Genomic DNA, 21,018 nt, shown 5'->3' on the forward strand with positions numbered 1-21,018 from the left:
GTCTTTGGTTGTTTACAGACGCGTTCATGAACACTGAAATCATGAACAGCTAAGTTTGATCAGCTTGCTGGAGTTGGACTTTTCCTGTTCCCCACCAGGCAATGGAATGTAAGAAAATGCCACTTATCCAGAGTTTTCTCTGTTTTCCTGTTGTTCTGCAGTGGTGTTCTTCCTGGGCACCTTCCTGCTCATGATCATGGCTGCGTTAGACACCTTCTTCCTGTTGTACCAGCAGCGCAAATCCCTGCGCTTGGACAAGGTCCTCAGAAGCTTCCAGCAAGGTAAAACAACCCATAACACTTTTAACAAAGCAGGTTTGGGGCATTTTCCTGCATGTTTGTTGGAGTCAGGGTGGGTTTCCTCAGGGCAAACAGTGCCCCAGGCAGTGTGAGCCGTGGTGGCACTGCCCTTTGCCCTCTGTAGACCCACACGAGCTGCCCAAGAGACCCCCAGGCAACCTGGCCAAGGGGAGCCCCCAACTGCTGCACCCTCCCAGGAAGGCCCAGGGACAAGGGCAGCCAACCAAGCACCTCTGGCAGCTGCAGGAGCTGGACCCGTTTCTGCCAGTTCTGGAGAAGGTGCTTCTTTACAGCCACCTCTTCCTGTCCCTGTTTTTTTTTACTGTGATTTCTGTAAAATGGAGCAGCTGAAGATCAGCTCTGCCCAGTGCCAGCTCAGTTGTTCTCCACTGTGTTGCTTCTGACCCTCTGCTGTAGTTTGCTCCTGCTCAACTCATAGAGCTGCACTTGTTTCAGTTGCCTGAATAAAATAAAATTAAAATTAAATCCAAAGCCACAGGACCTGAGATCTGTATGCATAGTGCTTTGTACTCTGGTTCAGTAGAACTACAGATGTTCTTGAAGTATTCTGGGGGCTTCTAAGGTATTTGAATAAAACAGCTGTAAAATCTGGGGATGACACCTTCATTGTATGTATCTGTAATTCTGACCTCAAACATGCCCTAGGCAAAAGGGAGTTGATTCCCTTCTCTTAGAGAAGTCTCCACCTTGAGGGAAGGTTTTTAAGAATTACACCTCAGATTATTATATAAAACAATGCAAGTCTGTACTACTGTTTCTGTGAGTTCCAGCATTCAGAAATCCAGGGCAGAGAAGAGAATAGGATCACTAGAATTAAATATTTTTAAAAATAACTAAAAAAACCCCCCTTTTTAAATATGTATCTCAACACACCAACACTTCTTCAACAACTTTTGCAATTGGCTTCTCCTAAACAATCACAACCAGCCCAGAAAATAGCCCCAGACTTCTGCCTGTAGAAGTCCTGAGACACTCCAGACACACAAATCACTGCCACATACACTCCAGCATCTCAAAGGGCTTCACACGTTCAACTTCTGAGCAACTGTCTGCCTGCAAGGGCAGGAGAACTCCATCCCCTGCACCTTGTGCTTACAGAGAGGGACAGGGGGTTTATTTGCATTTCACAGGGCTCAGTTTGATCAGCAGGTCAGGCTGGGAGCTTGGTCCTTGCTACAAAAACAAGCTCATGGGTAGAAAACACCAAATCCAGGAAAAGTGGGATGTTTGCAAGTTACTGTATTGCTCCACACTACTCAGAACTCATGTCTAAGACGTAAGCCACAGAGAGAGAAAGCTCTTTATTTATAAGATCATGGAGTCTGACAGTCATTAAACTGCTTCCAGACCAGTTTACAGATCAGCAATTGGCTTGTGGGGCCAGTATGGATACTTCTCCTTGTCCAATTTGGTTTCAGGGAAAGCTTCACTCAAGTCTTCAAACGTCATCTGTTCAAAGGGAATCATGTTCTTGAGCTTCTGGAGCTGTGGAAGCAGGCACAGACACATCACAAGTCAGTGGTCAGCAGGAAGGAGCAAAGCACACCCAGGAGAACAAGGGGTGTGCCAGGGGGGTCCAGAGAACATTCCCTAAGCAAAGCCCAGCCTCACCTGCTGCTCGTACTGGGCGATGCGGGCTTTGGAAGCCTGGATGTACTCAGCAGTGCTCTTGGCCTGGGGAGAGCAGAGGATGTGGGCAGTGTGGTTATGATAAAGACACTGACCCAGAGTGAACCTGCACACACACCCCCCTCCACGCTTTAAATTGGCATTAAAATCCATCATTGTTACACTGGGTAAGCGATGGAATTTCCAGCAGATCCCAAACAGCCCAACCCTTCCCTGTGCAGGGATCCCCTTGCTCAGAAAGCCAGGGACACGTGTGAAGGGCACAGCTGTGCCCTGGCTCAGGCTGCGCTGCCCGTGCAGGGGCACAGCCAGAACATCCCCTGCCTCTCACTCCTTCCCATCCCCACAGAAGGCAGGGACAACCCCAGCAGTAGGGAATGGTTCACTTACAGCTTCCTTCTCCTGGGCATCAATCTTGGCAGTTTCTGTATCCACTGGCTCAGGAACCTTTAGTGCACTGAACTGTAAATTGAAAGACAAATTTTTGTAAGGTTTGTTTGACTGAAACAATCCTTCACATCAAGGTCATCTTCTCTAGCAGCAGGGGAGCATTCCCTCCTTTCTTCATAGGATTTGCTCACAGCCATGTAAGTTAATGAGCTGAAAGTGATCAGTGCAGCTGTCCTCTGTCCCTCCCAAGCAGTACTTGCTCACCCAGGAGCTTCCAGCCATCTCCTCTGTCCTGCCCACCACCCCCAGGACACACAGCACCACCCGTTCCTCCAGCACTGTAAGGAAGCAGGAAGGTCCACCACCCCAGACTTACCCTATCACAGAGTTATTGCCCCCAACACAAAGCTCCCAGACCCATCTGAGCTCAGCAGGTACCCCCAGCCTTGGGAGGCAAATTTTCATAGTGACACAACCAACCTCCTCTGCCAAGCCTGGTGTTTTCCTCTCAATTTCCCAGTTAAACTCCAAAGAGCAATACCCAGCTGGCAAGGAGACTGACCTTCTTCTGGAACTCATCCACCATTCCAGCTTTGGCAACATTAGCTTTGTAGAAAGCCCAGTCAATTGCCGGGGGCTTCTCTGGCAGCGCGGCCAACCTGAAGGGATGGAGCACAGCAGACATGAGCAGCAACCTGAGCATCAGCACAGCCTGCTGTGTTTAGTTTAAGTGTTTTCAGGTTTGAAACAAATCCCTCTGGCCTTGGAACAGGCTCCTCTGGACAGACAGGCAGAGCTCAGCCTGCAGCTCAGCCCTGCTTCACTCAGCCCCTCTGGGTGCACCCCTAAGGAAGGGTGAGGCTGTTTTACAACACTGAGCCAGAGGCAATCAATCAGCAACATTCCTGCAACAGCCAGCACTTGTATCAGGCAGAGGATGCTAAACGATTTGATAACTGTACAGGAATTTGTAGAGCATTTAACAGAGTGACAAAGTTTGTGCCAAAGCAAAGTGTGTTCACAGAACCGCAGCTACGGGGTTTACTCTGGGGAAGATTAACTAAAGGTGACTTGCCAAAAAAAGCCACCAGCTGCCTCAAGGTGACCTGCTTTAATACCTGTGAGGACACTCCTGCGGGACCACAGACAACGACAGACACCAGCACTCACAGCTGGGTGGCTGGGCGAGGGCTGAGCGAGCCCTGCCGGAGCGGGGCGGGCACTCGGGCGGGCACTCACCGGGTGGTCAGCGCATCGCTGCGCGTCTTCAGCGCGTTGAACATGGCTCGCTGGTTCGGGGGCACCCGCTCGGCGAAGGCCGCCCAGTCCACGGCCTTAAGAGCAGCTCTGCGTCCCGCCATGGCACCGCCTGGCCCGGAGACAGCGGTGGGTCACAGCGCCGGCGGGACCGGGCAGCGGGGCCGGAGAGGCGGCTCCGGCCGGGAACGCGGCACCGAGGGGGCGGGATGGGGCGGGACATGGGGACACGGGACGGGACGGGGACACGGGACGGGACGGGGACAGGGACACGGAGAGAATGCGGACACTGCGGGATCGGGACACAGGGGCCGCTCCTGAGCCCCGCCGCGTCCTCGCGCTGGCCCCCGTCCTCTCCCACCAGCCTCCCAACGCCGAGGACCTCCCCAGCCTGTTCTGTCCCGCAGTCGCAGGATTCCAGATCCCCGTTCCCGGCTCCCCGGCCGCTCTCCGTCCCCGGGACCCCTTTCCGGACCCGCTCCCGCTCCCGGCCCCCCGCTCACCTTCACTGACCGACACCGCCGTCCCCGCCGCCGGAAGCTCCGCCCCCTTTGCCCCGTCGCCCAATCAGAACGCGTCCCCACCGGAAGTCATCCTCCCGGAAGCGGCGCAGGCCGGAAGCGGCGCGGGCGGCGATGGCGGCGGGCGGGCACTGAGGCTCCGCCATGGCCGAGGGGCCGCCGAGGGGCCGCACGCCCAGCCCGAGCCCCGGGGGGGCACCGGGGCCGCCCAGCCCCCGCGCAGCCGGAGCGGCGGCGGGGTCCGCCGGGGCGCTGTCCCCGCCCGCCGCCGCCTCCAAGTGGGTGCGGCTGAACGTGGGCGGCACGTACTTCGTGAGCACCCGGCAGACGCTGTGCCGGGAGCCCAAGTCCTTCCTGTGCCGTCTCTGCTGCCAGGACGGGCCCGAGCTCGGCTCCGACAAGGTGAGGCCGCGGCGGGGCCGGGCCCCCACGCACACCGGGACAGCCCCTCCCTGAGCCGCCACGGCAGCCGGTGTCACCAGCACCCGTCCCACGGGCGGGCTGGCACCCCCCGGCTGCCGGTGGCCCCGAGCCTCCTTTGCGGCCCCGGGGTGTGGACGGGCCGATCTCCCACGGTGCAGGGGCGCGTTACTCTGACACATCATCGCCTTGTCCCCCGTGTCCCGCGGCCGGGGAGGCGGCGGCATCCCCAGGAACGGGAGTTGGGGTCTGCCCTCGTGCCTGTGACACCCAGATGCCGCAGGCTCTGATCCCTCCACCTCCCACGATGACAAGACTCCGCTCAAGGAGCAACCCACCCTGCCGTAGCAGTGACAGCAGGGAAGGAAACTCCTACAAACAGGATTGTACAATTTCTCACCCTGAGCGTGTTTGTTGTTGTTTTGGTTTTTTAATATATTTCACTTCGCTCTCAACAAAGATCACGGTGCACATTCCTTGCATGGCTGGACAGTTTTGAAGTCACTGCAGTTTATTATAAGGATTTTGCAGACAATTATTCTTGCAACAGCAGATTTTCCAAAGGATGGGCTGCACAAGGTGTTGTCAATGTGTTGTGAGGGGGTCAGCCACAATTAGCCAGGTCTGTTGCTGCTCCATTCAGGGTTTAATCACAAGGTAAATCCTGGTTGTGATCGAAATATCAGTCAGCAGTGTCAGTGAGGAGAGGAGATATTCCCAGTGGGTTTGCACAGTTTCTTACTGCTTTAGAGTCGATTGGCAGAAGAAACAATGCTTTGAAGTCATTAGGAGAGGGATGTGAGAGTTCTGCAGAGGGTTTGTCAGTGCTTCAAAGCTGCTCAAGAGGTGCTTTTGGCTGCGAATTGTTGGTTATTTAATGCCAATAGTTGTTGTATTGCTGGACACATGGCTGGAGCACTGCAATGTGTGTTTGCAGTAGTGGAAAGGGGAAAAAAAAATGAGCTATTTTGGCTCAGGTCAGGTGCCCTTAGAACTGGAGATCCCATTTTCCTCCAGAGCCTCCTAGTTAAACTAGTCTGGAGATCAGGCTTAACCAGAACATAGCTGCCAGGTTTTCATTCTTATTGCAGTGAAAAAACCCTCCTAAGCCCAGATTTTTTTTCCAGGTCCATAAACTGTGTGTACAAGTACTTCATATAAGGCATCTGCCAGCGTTACTGGGCTGCAACGTTCGTGGATCAGATACTGAAAAACAAAAATGGTTTAAATGTGGCATTTGTACACCTCCCACAGGCAAATGAATCCAGGTTATCAAAGAGAAACTTTTCAATTTATTATGTTAGGTTGAAATTATTTTTCCCTTATACCACTGAACCATGCCTGTTTTGTTCTCAGGATGAGACAGGGGCCTATCTCATTGACAGAGACCCCACGTACTTTGGTCCGATACTGAACTACCTCCGGCACGGGAAGCTCATCATAAACAAGGAGCTAGCAGAGGAAGGTAAGAGAAAAACACCAGGAAATGCTGTAAGTGCTGTTTGATAGCACATCCAGGAGCCCTTATCAGAGACTGGTGTGAGGGTGTGAGCAAGTTTCCCAGGAGTGCTGTTAGTACTGTTAATTGCTCATTAACGGGGATTAAGTCATCAGGTTCTGTGTCTTCCTGAAAGCAGAGGCTGCAGCTCACAGCACACCTTGTCACTGTTCTGCTGAGCCCAAGGTCTGTTACAGCCCATCTGCCCCTCACAGACCATGGTTCTCCCCAAACAGGCAGCTCTGAGGGCTTTCCCTTGATGGGGCTGGGTGAAGAAATAGACACTGTACCTGGAGATTTCTGATTATCCCAGGGAACGGGGAACAATCTTTCTTAAAGATCTTCTTAAGTCACAAAAGGAGGTGACAGCTAGTCAGGCATTTTCTCCTAGCCTGGGAGCAGGAGGTGGGTGGCACATTTGGAATTCTGACATTTGGGCTAGATTTGGAGTCAGGAGCAGGTGTTGCATCCTTGTGGCAGAATCATCTTCATTCTACCCTGTGCAAAGTAACAGAATTTGTACTTTGGGTTCCTCTCTCAGGGGTGCTGGAAGAAGCTGAGTTTTACAACATTGCGTCCCTCGTGCGGCTGGTGAAGGAGCGGATACGGGACAACGAGAACAGAACCTCTCAAGTAATGCACCTCTGGGTTATGGAGTCAGTTCTGTGCCACAGAAAGGACAGGCATGACTGCAGACCCTTGCAGTAGCATTTCTTTGGTTCAGCAGTAACAGGGGAATAAATGCTGTGAGGTGGATGCAGGGTGTGGCTAGGAACGAGTCTCCAGTGTGGCTCTATAAAGCACAGACCACTGAGTCATCACAGCACTGCAGGGAAAGGCAAGGGGCACTTACAGGAGAGGGGCCAGGAGCAGAAATGGGTGGTTATAAAGCAAAACATACTGCTTTGGTAAAGAATAGCTCAAACTCTTCCTTCTCTAAACCATTGTCTTCCCTTTGTCTCTCTGTGGCATTTTTCCCATTGATGCTCAGCTTGTATCAGCACACCCAGTAGATGCAATTTCAGAAACATTTTCAAAAAGCAGCAAATGGCTTTGAAAGCTAAAGAAGTTTTGCTGTCACTATACCTTAGGCACCTGGAAAGCTTTTAAGAGAAGAGTGCCAGGCATATGGTTCTGTTTTGGAATCAGGTGGATGAAAAAGCCCTTAGAAAGCCTGTGGGGCTCTGACTTCCTAAGACAAGAGCAGGAGAGGCTTATTAATTTTCTAGAGTGATACTAGACAGGAATTACTAAACTACAACAATTGTTCTCTGTGCTCCAGGGACCTGTGAAACACGTGTACAGAGTGCTGCAGTGCCAAGAGGAAGAGCTCACACAGATGGTGTCCACCATGTCCGACGGATGGAAATTTGAACAGGTACCATTACCAAAGAATGGCAGAATTCCTTTAAAAGCTGAATATGAAATAAGCAGAGTTTCCTGTTGAGTTGCACTTCACACTGCTCTGCTCTTCTGAGTAAGCAGCCTGACCTGAGCAGCAATCCACTTGTGTCCAGTTACTGATGGGGGAGAGCAGAAGTCACTCCAGCTGCCAGAGAGATTTCATTTTCTCTCAGGACATCTTGTCTCCTTGTCAAATCCCAGAGCAATTCTTCCCTTCTCCTGCATTTCCTCACATACACCAGGCCACAGTATAACAGTTCTATCCACCAGCAGTATCCAGGAAAATTAACCAGAGTCATGAAGAAACAGCACGACTTTCTTGGAACCTCAAAGCCACAACTGCTGCATTTGCTAAAGAGGCACTGAGTGATATGAGAACTTTGTGCAGATGTCTTTGCAGTGCAGCTGGTTCCAGGGCTGGGTGTCACTGCAGTTGCATATGGCATTAGTTCCAGGTTTGGTTTCTGGGATCAAACACAGTTCCCTTATTTCTGAGGAGGGAGAACTGGAGCCAGCTGGCCTGTGTGTTATGTTATATTAAGAAAGTACAGAATGGGCTCTGTGGCTTACAGCAGTGTCTTCCCAGTTGGTCCAGCTTCAGTACAAATGGATGCTGTGGGAAATGTGCTGACACAAAGTGAGGCAGAGGATTAGGAACAGCAATTCCCATCATTTGTTCCTATGGATGTGTTCTGTAACACCTGAAAACTATCTCAGAGTGGAGAGGCAGCCAAAAACTTCCCCTGTGAGGAAATAGTGAAATCTTGTGACCAAGAACCACTCACTGCTCCATGGAAGTGCAGTTCTCCAACTCCCATGTTTTGCTGTCCAACAGGTCACAGAATCTGCCTTTCACACATCCATATCTACATCCCCAAAACCTTGAGGCTACAGGCAGTGCCTTTCATGGGAACCTGCACCCTTAGATCTTTCCTAATCTTTGTTTTCAAATCTATCATACATAAATATGGAGCTGGCTCTTCTAAAATCCATTAGGACATGGAAGTTAAGGTGCATGCTGCACATTAAGGTTTCCTGGATACACACAGTTGATAAGAGTCACAATGCTTTCTTCAGATGACTTGGATTTATTTTCTGGAAAGCAGAACTGAGTTGTAAATGACAAATTAGCTCTGCACTCCAGGATGTCCTTTTAATGTAATAATGATAAATGAGACAGATGGGATTTCTTGGATTGACTCCAGACCCCCTCAACACAACAGTAATAGAATATAATCCCGTTTACACAGATACCAGATTTCATCTTGGCAGCATCCACATAAAGGACAGTGTCTGTTTGCCACATGTCCCCAGTTAATCCAACATCTGCCTGGGGTAAAGAATTCCCATTTCCACATCAGTCACAAGGCAGGTTGGGAGCCGAGTTCAGCAAGGACCAGGCAATTTGCAGTGCCTGCCCACGTCTGAGTGAACTGGATATTATATATTGCACAATCTGTTTTCCCTTTTTCCACCCTCAGAAACTGGGCAATGTTCTGCTGTGTTCAGCATTAGTTTCAGGCTGGAATTCCTTCCTGGGGCTCCAGCAGCCACTAGAGGGCTGTGGAGCTCGGCTGTGTCTGTGCCTTACACACACACGCACACCAGAGGCTGCAGGGGACACTTCGGGTCCAGGACAGATCTCCCGGGACAGTCCTATCTCACAGCAACTGTAGGAATCAAATCAAGACTTATTGATAGTTACCTTGGTTGTCTCCTGTTGCACAGCTGATCAGCATTGGATCTTCCTATAACTATGGAAACGAAGACCAGGCAGAATTCCTCTGTGTTGTGTCCAGGGAGCTCAACAATTCTACCAATGGCATTGTCAAGGAGGCAAGCGAGAAGGCCAAGGTAAGGCACTTGCTCAGATGTATCAATTTGGATTCCCCTAGGAAAGAAAAACCTTCCCTGCACCAAGCTGCTGCAGCAGTTTTGTGGATCAGCTTTCCCATTGCCTTCTCTATCATCCCTTCTTGGAGGATTTCTTGTTTTACTGTAGGACAAGAGCTAAGGCTCTTTGTGCACTTCAAATTGAGACCAAAATACTAAAGGAAAGAGTAACTTGAAGAAGGAGAACAGAGTAGCAAGGACCTTTGAGGTTAGTCAGGTTTTGTGGTTGAAGGATGTTGCAGGGAGAAACAAGATTTTTGTTCTCTTTCAACCATCCCCATCCCTGGAAGTGTTCAAGGCCAGGTTGGATGGGGCTCTGAGCAACTTGGTCTAGTGGAAGGTGTCCCTGCCCATGGCAGAGGGGTTGAATAAGATAAGCTTTAAGGTGCCTTCTGAACCAAACCATTTATGAATCCACCTTTTTTTTTTCCCCAGAATAGAAACAAAAGGCAACATCCTTACCTCCTGGCAAGCAGCTGAGCAGTATTTCTAGAGAAGGGGCTCACTCACCCTTAACCAGCCTGTCAGTTGTTGTGGTGGCATAAAAGCCTGCAAGCTGATCTCACATTAGTCTGTGTTTCCTTTCTCTGCAAAAAACAAGGACCCTGAGCAGGAACTTTTGCATTTAAACTTGTCAGAGGTTTTCATAGAAGGTCTCTTCTGTTTCAGATTCTTCAGGAACGAGGATCCCGGATGTAATTCAAGTGTCCACTCCATTAAACTCCCAGATGTCACAGGGCAGTCCAGCTGGGAAGAGCATCTCTCCGCAGAGCAACCCGGCCCTTGTACAGTAACCAAGCTAATGCAAAGCAAAGCCGAGCCTGTCCTGCCAATGGCAAATAATTCTGGTCATAACCAAAGGCTTTTCTCTTACCCTGGAAACCGAGGAAGGAAAAGACTCTTCCATTTGGATAGTCCTTTCCACAAGTATTTGTTTTATTTTCTTGGCCAGCGCTGTATTGAATTTTTCCAACAATGGCTGGGCCGGATTCCCAGTTGGAACCTTTGTGAAGGTTACTCAGGTCCTCAGGCCCTTGTAATCAATCCCACCTTCCACAGGCTGCTGTGGGTGGGAAGGTCTGTATTTGAGCTGTGCCATTTCTTGCACCCAGGTCTGCCACCAAAAAAGTGCAGCAACCTTGCAATGCTCCCCCCTTCCCCCCCAGTCCAAAGAACAGGGCTTTAAAAGGAGGAACAAAACAACCACTCCTAAAAAACCCATACAAACCTTTTCCATCCTTGCTTTGTATTTGTTCCTTGTTCAATTCCTAAGAGCTGAGTTTAGATCTGAGGGGAGGGGAGTTGTGTATCCATCTGACACAGGTCTCACTGTTAACACTATTACACGTGGGCTCCTGGTATTTTCCAAAGCCCATTACTTTGCATGCATAAACAAAGAGGCCTGTGTTCACCCAAAATAGCGATAGAGTGATAGTCCTGTCCTTCACACTTCTCCACAGAGGAAGAGTGGTGACATCTTCCTGTCCAGTACCCTGCCATGGCCATGTCGTAGCCTGGTGCAAAGTCACAAGGTTTAGGGACTTGCTGCTGCCAAGTTCAGCTTTGCCTTGTTTGTCTCCAGCAGTGTGGGCTCTGTCTCCTTCCCTCACCAGGGAGGGCTCCAGGCAGAATTTCTTTTGTACTGTACCAAGCAGGTAGGTTTGCCTGACCCCACGAGATCCTTTGCGGAGGAGATCCCCTATTTACACACAGTGATTTACCTGCAACCCCCTCATGTCCCCACCTTTAAGAGATCACCTCAAATTACAGAGGGACATCACGGAGCTGGGGTGGGGCGGGGGGGTTTGGTGAAAAGTTGCCAAACTGTTGTAATGTTTCTTGTCCAAAGTGATGTGTCAACTTTTGTGACTTCCCTTTTTTTTTTTTTTTTTTTTTTGGAATGCCTTGGATGGATGTGCAAAATGTTCGTTTGTGCCTCTCTTGAATTCTAATCTTAGCCAAACTGCAGTCACTGGTTCCCCTCTGTTACTCTGTGCCACCCCTAACCAAGGGCATGTCCCTCCTAGTCTGGTAAATGGAATTTCATAGGAATTTGCTGCATGTTTTTCCCCTTTCATCCTGGCTTTGTTCTTTGTAGCCCGAGTGTCCTGGCACTTGGGTCATTTTCAGTCAAGTCCCAAACTGACATTACAGCAAAGCTTCAGAGATGCTGGGATTCAGACACTGAAAAGCTCAGAGCAGATGTTTCTCAATAAGCTACCAGAAAATTCCTCACCTGGACTGAGGAGTTGGGCTCCTTTCTGGAGGGCTTCAGCTACCCATGTTCTGCTTAAAGTTTTGACATAGAATTGGGCAGGTTTCCCATCTTAACCACTTGTTGCTGAGAGGGTCCTACCAACAGTCCAACAACCAGTTCAGTGACCAAGACGTGCAGCAAAGACACTGAGTGGCACCACTGTGCTCTGCCTCTCTCCAGTCCTTTTCACGTCCTCTTGCCTGTCCTCCCCATCCTGCTTTGCCAGTGTACCTCCTCCGGTGGAGCCTTTGCCTCATTCTTAAGACAGACTGGTTAATGTCTGGGCTAGATTAGTCCTGGTAACAACAGACTGTGCCAAATGTCTTTGAATTCACGTTGTGTCAGTGACAGGCTGTTGAATCACAGCTGGCTTTCCATCACACTGAAAAACCCAGCTCTGCTTCCCTCTGTCTGCCCTGTTTATACCATGGTGAGCTGGTGTTGGTGTGATCAGACCACACACCTTGGCTGGGCCTGAACAACACTGTGATGTGTACAGATCTCCCTCCTCTGTCCGTATCCTGTAGCCTCAGTCACTGTCTGTGCTCACAGCTAAGAAATCAAGAAGCACATGTATGCAAGTTAGCAGCGTAAAAAGCCCTTTCACATTCTCATTTGTCTTATTCACCTTCCTCAGAGGAGGGAGTTTCTGGGAACTGGTCAAGAAATACCAAACTAAAGGCAACAGGAACTGGTCAGGCTGTGTTTGTCACATTGATGCCAGCTGAGCACCTTGTTCAACCATGGAGCTCAAAGCAACGCTGGCTGCAGAGGGAGACTTTCTGTCCAGTACAGCTCAAGTAGATAAGAATAACAAACACTTCCCTAGCTTTTTTGTGTCACCAAAAACGCCACACATGGTGAAGCCCACTGGAGGGTTGCCTGATGCACTGATGCCATTGCTCTCCCCTTGGAGCCACAGAGCACCTAAAAGTGACCATTAGCAGGTGAATGGCAGAGCTGTTTAACTGATGAGCACAAGAAAGATCAGAGTTGCGTCTTGGTTTTCCCTTCTGTGCTGCTTTTGGCAGTGAGGAGGTGCCAGAGGACCACAGGCTTTTTGGGTTCCATTGCAGGGTCCTTTGAAGTTCCACAGAAGTGTGTGGTAGAAAACTAATCATTGGTACTGGATGCTCAAGCTTTTGGGTGATATTTAGGACCAGGCATGAAGTCCATCCAGAGCAAGTACATTCCCAGTGAAGGATTCCTCCTTCCCTGACTGTGCTAGGTCACCTTTAGCCTGAGACAGGGCTGGTCTCTTCATTATGCACCAGTTGCATCCCTTCTGTGCTCAAACAGGGCTTTTCCTTCCATTGCCTTTCACTCAGTCACAACTATATCAAAATTAGTGCTGAATTAGGTTGAAATGTGTCCCATCCTCTCTAAAAAAGTGTAGCGTGTTGCAATGAGTAGAGTAGGAGAGCAGGGGTAGATCTACTGGCTGTCCAAGAGTGCTTGTGCCTCTTGGGAAGGTTCACTTTAAAGCATTAATCCTGGGAATGGAGCGTATGACACTTTGGTTTTTTTTAAAAACTTTCCCAGTGGCCTAAATTGTTCCATTATGGCAAAACTGGAAATAACCTCTTGAAGTGTCTTTGTTTCTGCACATTTTTAAAAACTGATTTTTCTCAGGGGTGACTGAGTGGGCTGAGGCGAAGGGGGCCTGGTTGGCTGCAGGGTGGGGGCTGGAGCAGCCAGGCCATGGGCTCCTACCTGGAGGTTTTGTACAGTTTGTCACATGTCAGTGCCCTTTGCTACTGTTTCTCTTTGTTTATTAAATGTGTTTGAATAACAGTTGAGATGCTGTGATTAATTTTTTTTTCCCAATAAAGATTCTGAAATGGGTTTGAAAAGTTGGAAGGGTGGTATGCAGCCTGCTGCTTTCCCTGCACCACACAGATACTGCATTATGGGGGAAGAAATGTGCAGATTGGGCGCTTGCTTCTGGCTTCATTTCATTTATAACAATCATTTGCTAAAAGGAGAATCTAATGAGATTCTGGAGTCCTAGGCTGCTTTCCAGGATAAAGGTACAACTGAAGCTTGTTTCTGTTTTCTTCTATAAAATAATCTCAAATTCCACATTTATCTTAACCATTTCCACTGACAACTACAAGCAAGTAGAACATTAATACAACCACTAAATGTAAGTAGCTAAAAAAGGAAGAGGGGTTTTTTTGTCAGCTGTCACTTGCTAAACCCCTGCTTGACACTGGACCACACAGAAGAAGGGTCTTGACTGTTGCAGCTTTGGTGCTGCCAAAAGTTGGCAATTCAGGCCAAACACAGTGAAAAAGAGGAGCAAGGACACAAGTGAAGAATGGGAAATCCTGGATTGATTTAATCCTGCTTTTGATTCCAAGTGGCTGTTGCCTCCTCTGGGTGCTCTGAAAGCTGCCTGTCTCCATCCTCACTGCCACCCAACCCTCAAAGCCACAGAGCAGGGATGGGTTGACACATCCCCAAACCAGGGTTTAACACCAGCACAGTGGAAGAGGATGAGACTCTGTACACAGGGAGCTCACCAGAAACCATGGCTGAGCCAAGTCACCACATAGCATGAGTTGATTTAAGACAGTATTTTCAAACCTCTTGACCCATCTCTCTATCCTAGACCTGACTTGAGGTCTGCACTGCCAGTGAATTTGCCCAAAGCAAAGCCACACTTCAAGTGCCAGCAGAGTCTTGGGCAGAGGTGGAAACTGCAGGGCTGGCACTGCTGACACCACACATGTATTTGTTCACAGGGAGGGCTTGTCAGCAGAAATTCAGGTTACAGCCAGCAATTTCCATAATGCCATAACCTCCCTGCTACCCCACCTTAGGGCTGTCCTATAAGGCCACATCAGCTGGAAAAGCCTTTGTGCAGGACCTTTAACCAGCTCCAGGTCTGTCAGGCAGGCGGTTCCTCTAACACAATGCCACATCACCATGCAGGAGACACAAGCATCACTCAGTGGTTCCTACGGAAACCACAAGCTGGAGCTGCCAGGTCTTTGCACCATCCCTCACTTTCCCATCCAAGGCTGTGCAATCCATTAACTCCTTTAAAAATTTATTTATTTACTTGCTGCAGGAAACAGGTGATGCCTCAGCATTACCAAGCGACGAGAGGTTGTGTGGGATTGGCAGTGTGTGTTAACTTAGCCAAAATAAAAATGAACCCTGTACACCAGCTCTTAATGTGCTGGTCCTGCTGCTGCCAGGAGCTAGCCCAGAGCTCAGCTCTCGCTGTTACCAAACCCAGGCTGCTCTAGAGCTGCTGCAGCAGCAGAGAATGAAAGGGGGATGGTTTGCAGCAGAACTGGCCTCAGCAGAGGATTACGGCCCTGACTCTTGTCTGAGTTGGTCAGAGCACCCCAGGCTACCTCCAAATGCTGTTGCCCCAAGAAGATGTGAGATACCCAGTGAAGGGACATCCCCAGGGACAAGCGGCTCCTGTGAGCGAGGGGCTCTGTCCATGGGGCTGTGCCACCACCAAGGCAGGAGGTGAATGGCATCACAAAAACACCCAAGGGATTTAGTACCTGCCCATAGCAGGACTTGATCCCTCCTACCCCCAGAGACAAGTAGGGGGAAAAAATTCTCCAGGTGGCTTTGCCAAGTGCTTGGGGGAAAGATGACTAACAAAACATCACAGATTTTCTGATAGCCAGGGTAAAGTCAGTAGGTAGTGCATGCACCCAGCTATGAGAGAGGGACTTGAAAACCCCATCATCAGACTTTTCTACATTGGAAAGCACATGAAAGGAGCAATTCCACATCCTCCTCTGGAAAGAGAGGCTCAGGCTCCCTCTTGTCCCCCAGGCTGTGTCCAGGGCCCACCTGACTCCCTGGGGCTGGTGCTCACCTCCCCACAACATTCCCACTAGTCACCCCAGCTGGCAGCTCACCTTGCCCAACAGTTTTGCCTGGAACACAATTAATTTGTTTTTCTGGCCTGCCTGCTTGTGTCTGTGGACAAAGAGGAAACAGTAATTGACATTAAAGATAGGAAAGGGTTTCAGCAGTGTCAGGCACCTATCAGCATCCAACTGCTTGGCCTGGGGCTCCAGCAAAATGCAGTGGAAACTGCGGCTGCATTTCCCCTCTGCACATGTGGGAGGGTGAAACCCAGAGGTGCAGAGGTCCTGCTACAGCCATACATGCATCTTGCACAGCCCCTCCACACGCTGTTCTGCTCTGCCTCAGGCTCTCGCACACTGGCAAAGGTCAATTTGTCACTTACCCGCCCACCCTCACCCGGAACAAAGTAATCAAGCCAGATCTGTGTGCAGACAGGAAGCCTGCAGATATTTTCAACCCAGCTTAGTAACTTGTTTGGGAAACAAGGACCTTGGCCATGTCCTTCCACCTAGATCTGGTTTTGAGGCAGTTATTGAAGGTTTAACCCAACTTTCACATGGGTAAATAACCACCACATACCCTCTTGCTTCCCAGGCTGGAGAAACACATTGGTTACTCCATACCACGGTAAACAAAGAGCTGCAATGCCCCAGTAATTACCTTCAGATTGTGGTGTAACAGATGAGAAAAGGCTTATCTCAAAAGATAATTGACCTTCTGGCAATATTTCCTATTAGAGCTCTCCTAGGTGTTTCCCAGACTTTAGCAGATGGGAATGTGACCCAAGTCCATCAGCAGTCTGAAGTGCAGAGAGTACTCAAGTGTGAGACACATGAAAGTGTGAGACACATGAAACTGTCCCTCAGTGAGCTGAGAGCTCCACTGGTCTCTGTGTCACCAAGAAAATCCTTGAGCTCAGGACAGTCTGGGCAGCAGGTCCTTTACCACAGCCAGGAAAACATGCACCAGTGATCCTGATGAATTCAAATGACAGTGCCTAAAAATGAGGAAAACCATTTGGGCAACCAAGCAAGGAGACAGGCCTTTAACCTGAGCACTGAGTTCAAGATGTCTTAGAAAAGCAGGCAGATTAGACAGGGATAGAAAACGCCTAATAAATGGTCATCCTCAATCTAATGTCCCTAAAATTTTAATACAAAGAAACATGTAAAAAGTAAGAAGGGGATGGTCATATTTGCCAAACCAAAGGGGATTTGCCCATGAAACACAGGGTCAAAGCCACATTTTACTGTTTCCATACCCCCCCGACAATATGACCCTAAGGTGTACAGGGATCTGCACTTCCCACTGGGATAACAAGCTCCTGCCTTTCCTCTTCCAGAAACCACAAAATTGAGCATTACGATCACTCTGGATATGGGCAGGAAGAGCCTAAGTGTCAGCACTAAGTTGCTGGATCTTCTCTCCTACCCTGTTGTGACCTCTAAGCATCACCTATACCTTTCTCAGAGCAGGACATCTTCCTTGGACAGGAGATCTGAGCAGGGCCTGGCTGGGGTGGCAGAGCATCTGCTGAGAGATAAAAAGCCAAGCTGAATAGCTGAAGCCCAAAAACCAGCTGGCTTCCTAAAAACCATGCTCCAAAATTTCTGACTGAGCACCTTCAACCCCCCACAACCTCCTCCATCGACCCAGCAGTCAGCCACAAGGAAACACTTCTCTTGATCCTACTCCCACTGAGTCCCTTATTCCTCATTAATAAAAGCCAATTATAATTATAATTAAGAGCTTGTTAGAGGGAACCTTCAGCCACAGCTCAGGCTCAAAATGTCAATCTGTGAAAGAGATGCCCTGCAGCAGGGTTAGACCGTACCCACAGCCCCTTTCCTCTGCCACATCTCACCTACTGCAGGAATTTTCCTAATTCCTAATGACAAGGTAACTTCATTTCTTGAAAAGCCTCATTTTCCCAGGAACACACCCCTCTCCTCATCTTCACAAACGCAGGCAATTGCTGGAAGAAAAGCACCAGCAGCTTCCAGATATCCTCAGCAACCTCAGCCAGGCTCCTAGCAAGGACCTCCATGTGTTCAGATACTCCATGCCACCATCAGTCCCGCCCTCTGCCCACTCCCAGGGCAGGCCAGGGCAGTGGCAGGTTAGAGTGCCACACAGCACGAGCCAGACCCGCTTCCAAAGACACCTCCAGCGTGAGTTTACGCAACATCCTCTTCAGACTCATCTCCAGATCCCCATTGCCTCAGGGAATGCTGTCCTTCTTGGCACCACACTTCTACACAAAGCACAGGCTCTGGTAGCAGTCAGGAGGGCAAGGACCAGCGTGCACACAAACCATCTGCAGTCACCCACAGCCAGAGATCTACCACCGGGATAAATAGCAGGGACAAGCCACATCTTGCTGAATTCCTGCAGGCTAGTGGGAGCTGTCAGTGCATGCTCTGGTACCAGCTGCCTCCTCAGCTCCCATTTCCCATCTCCAGGCTAAGCTGTGTTATCCCAGCACTGGCTGATAGCCATTAAACCTAATCCCAAAAGGGGCACTTCTCACCTGGTTTTATACCCACATTGTCAGTGATTAATGAGCACAAAGCAGCCAGACAGACCCAAAGTCAACCCAAGAGAGCAGAAAGCAGCGGTGAAACTGAGCAAAAAGCAAGCCAGGCAAGGATCTGGACTTAAATGCAGCTGGGGAACAAACAGGGTGGAGGGGGTGTGGGAGGAGGACACAGATGAGGCTGGTCAGGCTAATTAAGACCAATTACTGCAGGCAGGACCCTGATCCCTTTTGCAGGGGGAGGATGTGGGAGTGATGCTATGGGAACTGCTTGGGAAACTCAGGATAAACCAGCACTTCCTCCATCCTTGGCACAGCACCATTTTCTCAGTACCAGCAGAGCTGGTCTGAAGGGGTTTTGCCAGGGTTGTTCAGATTCCTGTCCTCAGGAATCTGTTTTGAGGTGCTCTGAGAGCTTGGTTTCTCTTGGGTCTGTCTACATTCCAGGGATGGATCAGAGCAGGAGTTTGATTTGTGACTGAAGCTGGGGCAGGAGCAGCTCCCTGCCACAAAGCGCTCTGCAATCCCACAGCTGAAATGTCACTTCATTTCCCTTGCTTTAGACAAAAAACAAAACCCAAAACCAAACAACCCCCTGCACTTCCTCTGCAAGAATCAATCTGCCAGAGGATTTGCTAATCTGGATCTCTGGAACAAATTCAACTGGTCTTTCTCAAGTGTGATTTGCAAGCTCTGAGGCGTTTTCACTTTGGTTTCCAGCCACAAAGAATCACAGAACCATTTGGGTTGGAAAGCACCTTTAAATCATTGAGTCCAACAGTTAACCCAGCATTGCCAAGGCCACCACTAAACCATGTCCTTAAGACATGCCCTGCCCCAAAGCTGCTGCTGAGGCTCCGGAGCACGGGGCTGGTTTACCAAGCTGTAATGTGCTGGTAAGGACAGGCAGAGAGCAGGGGACTTGCAGCCACCTCCACCGTGCCCCAGGCACAGCCTGTCCCCTGAGGGCTGCAACCAACGGCTGACAAGTGACATCCAGCAGAGACAAGCCCGTAGCACTGGGCCAGGCTGCACCACTTGGGCTGATGCTTTAATCAGAGCTAAATCTGGATTCTCTGCTGTCACCTCACTGGGTGACCTTGGAAAAGTCAGCTGGGATATAATATAAGCTACATGGGAGAGGATGGCAAAGCGAGACACGGTCTCAGAATGAAAAGGTACTTAAAAAGTCACTTATAAAGGTATTTACCAAGACAAAGTGCTTTGCTTTCCTACCCTCAACAGACACTTAGTGACCCCAAAAAGCAGTTTACTGCCCCGCTCAGTTTACAGTAAACATCTCGATTCTGTACAGGCAGATTATTTTACACATTCATAAAATATGTGTCCAGCGCATACCAGGGTTGAGCTCAATGGCAGGAGGGTGCAAGAAACTTTCTTCTCCATTCCCATTCCTGTTCCCAAGCCACAGGCATTGTCCAGTCTCTGAACACCCTTCCACGCCCCATTGCTTTGGGCAGTGGTTCTGCCTCCCCCCAGCCACACTCACTACTTCCCTGCTGCATCCTGTGGCTGGGTATCCCTCCTCAGTAGCTCCAGAGAAGAAGTGGGCTGCTCATCTCCCTACAGAGGTGCCACCAGCTACAAGTTCTTACTGAACACTATAAATATCCTTATTTGCATAACATAAACCTGAATTTGCAAAATATAAACCTCTTCCTTCAAGGTGAGCTACATAAATGCCCCAGGCCCTTGCGTCTCTTGGCACAAAGGGCTGCATCTCCTTGCAGGGAGCAGCCAGGAGCCCTTATGCCAGCAGCTGTTTGTCCCCTATCGGAGCTAAGGGAAACTGAGGTACAGAAGAAGAAGGGAGAGTCACTGTGTGAGCATTCCTGGTCTGCTGCCATAAGCAACAGCTACCAGGGCTACTCCACAACACCTAGGGAAGTCCAAGGTTTGAATGCTGATGTCTTGGGGATCACTGCAAGAAGAAACAACATTCAGCCATCAACAGGAGAGGATTAGCTTATCAGGGCAGACAGTGACTGCCAGAGAGTGGCTGGAGAGAAAGACTGAAACAGGCAGTTATTCCCTGTGTCCCATCCAGGGCACTCACATGTCCTCAGGTGCTCCACAGGCTGGTAGAGAGAAGCACCTTTGCACCATTCACCTGCTCCCAACAAAAGCACACTGTTTGCAGTAGGCACCCAGATGTGGCTATTGCTGTGAACTCCAATCCTATTCCCAACCCTACTAACGTGGGATGATCACGTGTGTGTGAAAATCTGCCCGTGTTTCACAGGTGTCCCGGTGCTGTCACGTTCATTGCTCAACACCAGGAGCAGGTTGCCTGAGAGCATCAAGCCCGTAGGAGCAGGACAACACACACCAGCCTTCCACTTTCACACAGTCCATCCTATCTGGATACCTTGGAAGGGTTAATCCGAGGGTTTGCTGCGCTGCTGTTGCTCGGTGTGGCACAGCCGGCTAAGCCAGAGCTGGAACAAACTTGTTCCTTTACCTACATGCAGGCAGGAGGCAGCGAGGAGGTCGTGTGGCACCCGGCAGCACATCCCCAGGGTCCTTGCAGCGACTGTGCAGGTCGGGCTGCCCAGGAGCAAAGGTGTCCTGCAGCCAGGGGCAGAAAGTGGATGAAAGCCATGGGGTCTGCAGCCCCACTGGAGAGTCCTCCCCTGTGAGCAGGCGCCCAGGGAGATGTGAGGGGAGCCAGGAATCTGCTGGACAAACTCAAGAGTTGGACAGGGCAGCTGGGAACAGAGAGGAGCTGTGCTTCTGCCTTTTTTTGCAGGTTTGCTGTTGCCGGGGAGAGGTTTTAGGCTGTCATCCAGCTAATTCACACCACAGAGACAAGCACTTGAATTAGTTGCATTATCTGCGCCCAGCTAAAGTGGACAAAGGATTAAAGTGTGCTGAGCACCACCACCGTGATTTGCATCTCAGAGCCCCTTCCCACGGGCCCCTTCTGCTCCCAGCCTTTTTTTTTTTTTTCGTTTTCTGGCTGTGAGCCAGCCAGCATAAGAGCCCTGTTTACAGAAATGATGCCTAGGTTAATATTGCAAAGACTT

General features: G+C 49.9%; 2 protein-coding genes across 2 annotated transcripts; one reads left to right on the top strand and one right to left on the bottom strand.

Moving 5' to 3' along the window:
* Positions 1 to 1,602: 1,602 nt before the first annotated feature.
* On the bottom strand, positions 1,603 to 4,205 carry ATP5PD (ATP synthase peripheral stalk subunit d). The gene is made up of 6 exons (XM_048323719.1): positions 4,100 to 4,205; positions 3,579 to 3,708; positions 2,902 to 2,998; positions 2,340 to 2,411; positions 1,932 to 1,994; positions 1,603 to 1,805 (listed from the first exon to the last, which is right to left on the bottom strand). The coding sequence occupies exons 2-6, from the start codon at positions 3,698 to 3,700 to the stop codon at positions 1,674 to 1,676; spliced, it is 486 nt and encodes a 161-aa protein (XP_048179676.1). The 5' UTR covers positions 3,701 to 3,708; positions 4,100 to 4,205; the 3' UTR covers positions 1,603 to 1,673.
* Positions 4,206 to 4,246: 41 nt separating this feature from the next.
* On the top strand, positions 4,247 to 13,383 carry KCTD2 (potassium channel tetramerization domain containing 2). The gene is made up of 6 exons (XM_048323718.1): positions 4,247 to 4,519; positions 5,894 to 6,002; positions 6,577 to 6,668; positions 7,318 to 7,413; positions 9,168 to 9,293; positions 10,002 to 13,383. Exons 1-6 carry the CDS (start codon positions 4,262 to 4,264, stop codon positions 10,029 to 10,031), a joined length of 711 nt encoding a protein of 236 aa, XP_048179675.1. The 5' UTR covers positions 4,247 to 4,261; the 3' UTR covers positions 10,032 to 13,383.
* The last annotated feature ends 7,635 nt before the right edge of the window (positions 13,384 to 21,018 follow it).

Source organism: Corvus hawaiiensis, chromosome 19, assembly GCF_020740725.1.
Source record: "Corvus hawaiiensis isolate bCorHaw1 chromosome 19, bCorHaw1.pri.cur, whole genome shotgun sequence".
Lineage (NCBI taxonomy): Eukaryota > Metazoa > Chordata > Aves > Passeriformes > Corvidae > Corvus > Corvus hawaiiensis.